This window comes from Grammomys surdaster, unplaced genomic scaffold (genome assembly GCF_004785775.1).
Source record: "Grammomys surdaster isolate TR1022 unplaced genomic scaffold, NIH_TR_1.0 126531, whole genome shotgun sequence".
NCBI lineage: Eukaryota > Metazoa > Chordata > Mammalia > Rodentia > Muridae > Grammomys > Grammomys surdaster.
The window spans coordinates 4,618,112-4,621,619 of record NW_021621323.1 but is presented as its reverse complement, the minus strand read 5'-3'; the positions used below and the strand labels follow the sequence as shown (position 1 = coordinate 4,621,619).

Sequence of the window (3,508 nt, the reverse complement as noted above, 5' to 3'; positions counted from 1 at the left end):
AACTAAGCCAAATACTTATTCAGAATGACACAGCAAAGTTTTGGGTCGTAGCTAACAAGACATGGAGGAGCTTCCAGCAGCCTGAAAAGTTCCTTAGCCAAGACCTGAGCAGTCTGCGCCCGGAAGCAAGCGAGCTGTGGGCATGGGCTCACACCAAAGAATCTAGGTTAGTGGCCAAAGGGAGGTGCTCCTTAGGTGGGTGACCAGCGGTCTACCCAGGAAACAGCAGGTGTCCGCTCAACTCGAGGCTGATCCTCAACTCTCAGGGGCTTGCCTGGGCCCCTGCCTTGGCAGGAACTGAAAGGTGACCTGACCCTGCAGGGGCGGGCCGGGGCACGGGCCGGGCGAGTGGCGCAGGTGGGCGTGCCGACCAGGAGGGGAGGCGGGACCTATAAAGCACTCTCCATTCTGGAGGCGGAGCGGCCGGGTGCAGCCTGTGCTGGTGGGCGCGGTGGCCCGCAGCCTTAGGCTCGCTGCAGGGCTGTGCAGGGGACCACTGTCCAAGCATCAGGCTACTGAGGGGCGCCTGCCTCTGTTTACCCTTCAGCGTCTGGTGAAATCCGGGCAGGTGAGCGGCCGGAGGAGGTGGGATTGGGCAGGGTCGCTTCCCAGTTGTGCTGACTTTCCAGCCTGTTGGCTTTAGTTGGCGCCTCTGCTCCCAGGGCTTTGTCAACTTTAGTTACTAAGGCTGGTCCCTCCCTTTGGAAGGGCAGTGCCCGGGCTAGTTCATCCTGGCGATGCCGGGACTCTGAGGAGCCTGTGCACTTCTTGTGTGCTTTTGCAAACTTCTCTCACTTTTTCCTCCCAGCGCCTAGGGAAAGATCCGTTCTGCTCCGCGAGGGAAACAGAGCCGTTGACCATGGTTGCAACGGGCAGTTTGAGCAGTAAGAACCCGGCCAGCATTTCAGAGTTGTTGGACGGTGGCTATCACCCTGGGACGCTGCTAAGTGGTGAGTCACCCGGCTTGTCCACCTCTTTCCTATCCGAAGGTTGCGACCCCTCTCTAAGTGTAAGCGTCCCTTCCTGAGTGCGCGAGACTTCATCTCCTCCTAGAGACAGAGAGGACTGTGAAACCCATCTGAGATGCCTTTCTAAACTTCCTTAGCATTGTCTGTCCACCAGAAACAAACGTGAGGAGAATAATGCATTGTTCCAGTCTGCTCACAGGCTCTTGGGGATAAAGTTCCCTATCATGGTTGGAACATTAAGTGTACACGGTGGGTGTGTTTTAAGACATGCATTCGCTTGTGTAACCAGCACCACCACATTTTCCTCCCAAATTTTCCCTTGCCTGTTTACCACCTAATCCCTCTCTTCCCAGTCTCCTGAAAACCATCCTTCAGCGTCTTGTTACCACGTTAGTTTTGCTTTTAGAGTGTTAAATAATAAATGTAGTGTATGTTCTTCTCAGTTCGGTTTGCTTTCCCACAGTGTGATGCTTTGGAGTTATACACTTCCCTTATCTATGTGCTCCTTTTCGTTACTAAGTAAGATTCTATTATGAAATGCAGCCACAATGCCAGTCTTAATGTCAGAAGAATTGAACAGCCCTGGTTCTACAGGAATCATCACCTGCAATCTGAAGCGTTGATTTCTAATTTAACAGGCTGTTCTACTGTCAAAGAGTGGTGTGGTCATATATTAAGTGACTTAAGACTTTTAGATCTTCTTCATCTATAAGATAGCATTACAACGCTAAAACTGCCTGTCTTCAATGTGGATAAAATATAGATGAAATACAGATATGATTTGGAATCTATTTGTTGTAATTTTAAAAAAAAAAAAAAAGCCAGCATTGCCCTAAGTGAGCACATGAACTAGAAAGCCAACAGAGGTGAGGACTGCTTGTGGCCGCAGTGTGGTGTGGCAGCCGACCAAGTAGTAGGATTAATTTGGAAGGCAGGTGACCAAAGGCAGAGCTATCTTTTTTCTTCTGAGTAAACCTAACTTTGTTTTCCTAGGTCCATTTTGTTTTACTCAGCTAAGAAAAACCTACCCAGCCCAGTTATAAATAACCTCGTGAACCTCAAAAGTCCTCTCCTCTGTGAGCAATCTTGAATCAAACAGGTCAAAGCTAAAATTGGACCTTCTGGCCATTCTAGTAAAGGCTTCTAAAGAAAAAGAAGAGGCTGGTAGATCGTTAGCACTGGGCCAGACTCACTTGAAAGCGTTCTGCACAGCAGCAGCCCCCTTGCTAAGCAAGAGTAATGGTTTTTATTCCAGATGTTCTGCATGGTCTCTTGTGAAAAATCCTAAAATAAACTTGGAAAACCCTACAGAGAGAGAGCAAGGGAGAAAGGAAATCACTAGTAATCTTGGATGACCATGGATAGAATTTTTGCCACATAATCCTCAAGACTATGGGTAGACAGGAAAAATTAAAGAAGAGTTGTTTTAACCTGTTCACTTTGTTTATTGGTCTTTAGGGCATAGGTGAGTCCTGAAAGGTTAAAAGGCCTGTTCTATTACCTACATGGCTAACAGCAAATTGAGGAGACCTAAAGCAATATAGAAAATCAGGTAGATACAGAAGCCAGAAGTGACCAGTCTTACAATTCCAGTAAGACTTTGCACACCTTGCTTTTCTGTTCTCTGAAAATGTCATTTCTTTCAGATTTCGACTACTGGGATTATGTTGTCCCTGAGCCCAACCTCAATGAGGCGGTGTTCGAAGAGACAACGTGCCAGAATTTGGTTAAAATGTTGGAGAACTGTTTGTCCAAATCAAAGCAAACCAAACTCGGTTGCTCTAAGGTCTTGGTCCCTGAGAAACTGACCCAGAGAATTGCTCAAGATGTCCTGCGGCTCTCGTCCACAGAGCCCTGCGGCCTTCGGGGTTGTGTTATGCACGTGAACTTGGAAATTGAAAATGTCTGTAAAAAGCTGGATAGGATTGTGTGCGATGCTAGCGTGGTGCCGACTTTTGAGCTCACGCTTGTGTTTAAGCAGGAGAACTGCTCGTGGACCAGCCTCAAGGACTTCTTCTTTAGCAGAGGTCGCTTCTCGTCGGGCCTTAGGCGAACTCTGATCCTCAGCTCTGGATTTCGACTTGTGAAGAAAAAACTGTACTCTCTGATTGGAACGACAGTCATTGAAGAGTGCTAAGGAGGAAAAGCAATTAAATGCCCCTAATGAGTGGATAATAAACCTCTGAAGCTATCCAGCCAGTCATTTGTAGTTTGCCTCCTTGCCCTCACCAAGAAATCCCAGATTTAGGCCATTTTCCTTCTGTGTGTCTCACCCATAGCAACCCACTTTAAAGGCTGATTTTTTTTTCCAGCTTTTAAGACATAATCCAAGAGAGCCAACTGCCCACATATATGTCCACATGGGATAGAATGGAATAAGGAAGAATAAGAAGCAATGTCTTTTAATTTTATATTTGGTAATATTTAGTAGGTAGTCTTAGGAACAGAGGAAGATCCACTTTGCCTAATTTGACTTTCATGTGCCCAGGGCTTGTTATCCTGCGCCACCTCTCTCTCTCTCTCTCTCTCTCTCTCTCTCT

General features: G+C 47.2%; 1 protein-coding gene across 1 annotated transcript; it reads left to right on the top strand.

Moving 5' to 3' along the window:
* The first annotated feature begins 438 nt into the window (after positions 1 to 438).
* Ddit4l (DNA damage inducible transcript 4 like) lies at positions 439 to 3,163 on the top strand. Its single transcript, XM_028760497.1, has 3 exons — positions 439 to 568; positions 809 to 950; positions 2,615 to 3,163. Exons 2-3 carry the CDS (start codon positions 860 to 862, stop codon positions 3,103 to 3,105), a joined length of 582 nt encoding a protein of 193 aa, XP_028616330.1. The 5' UTR covers positions 439 to 568; positions 809 to 859; the 3' UTR covers positions 3,106 to 3,163.
* Positions 3,164 to 3,508: the final 345 nt, after the last annotated feature.

Bases quoted from the DNA above. Each gene is read 5' to 3' on its own strand.
- Ddit4l (XM_028760497.1), top strand. From the start codon at position 860: ATGGTTGCAACGGGCAGTTTGAGCAGTAAGAACCCGGCCAGCATTTCA. The intron at 951-2,614 runs GTGAGTCACCCG...CATTTCTTTCAG, and splicing joins CCCTGGGACGCTGCTAAGTG to ATTTCGACTACTGGGATTAT.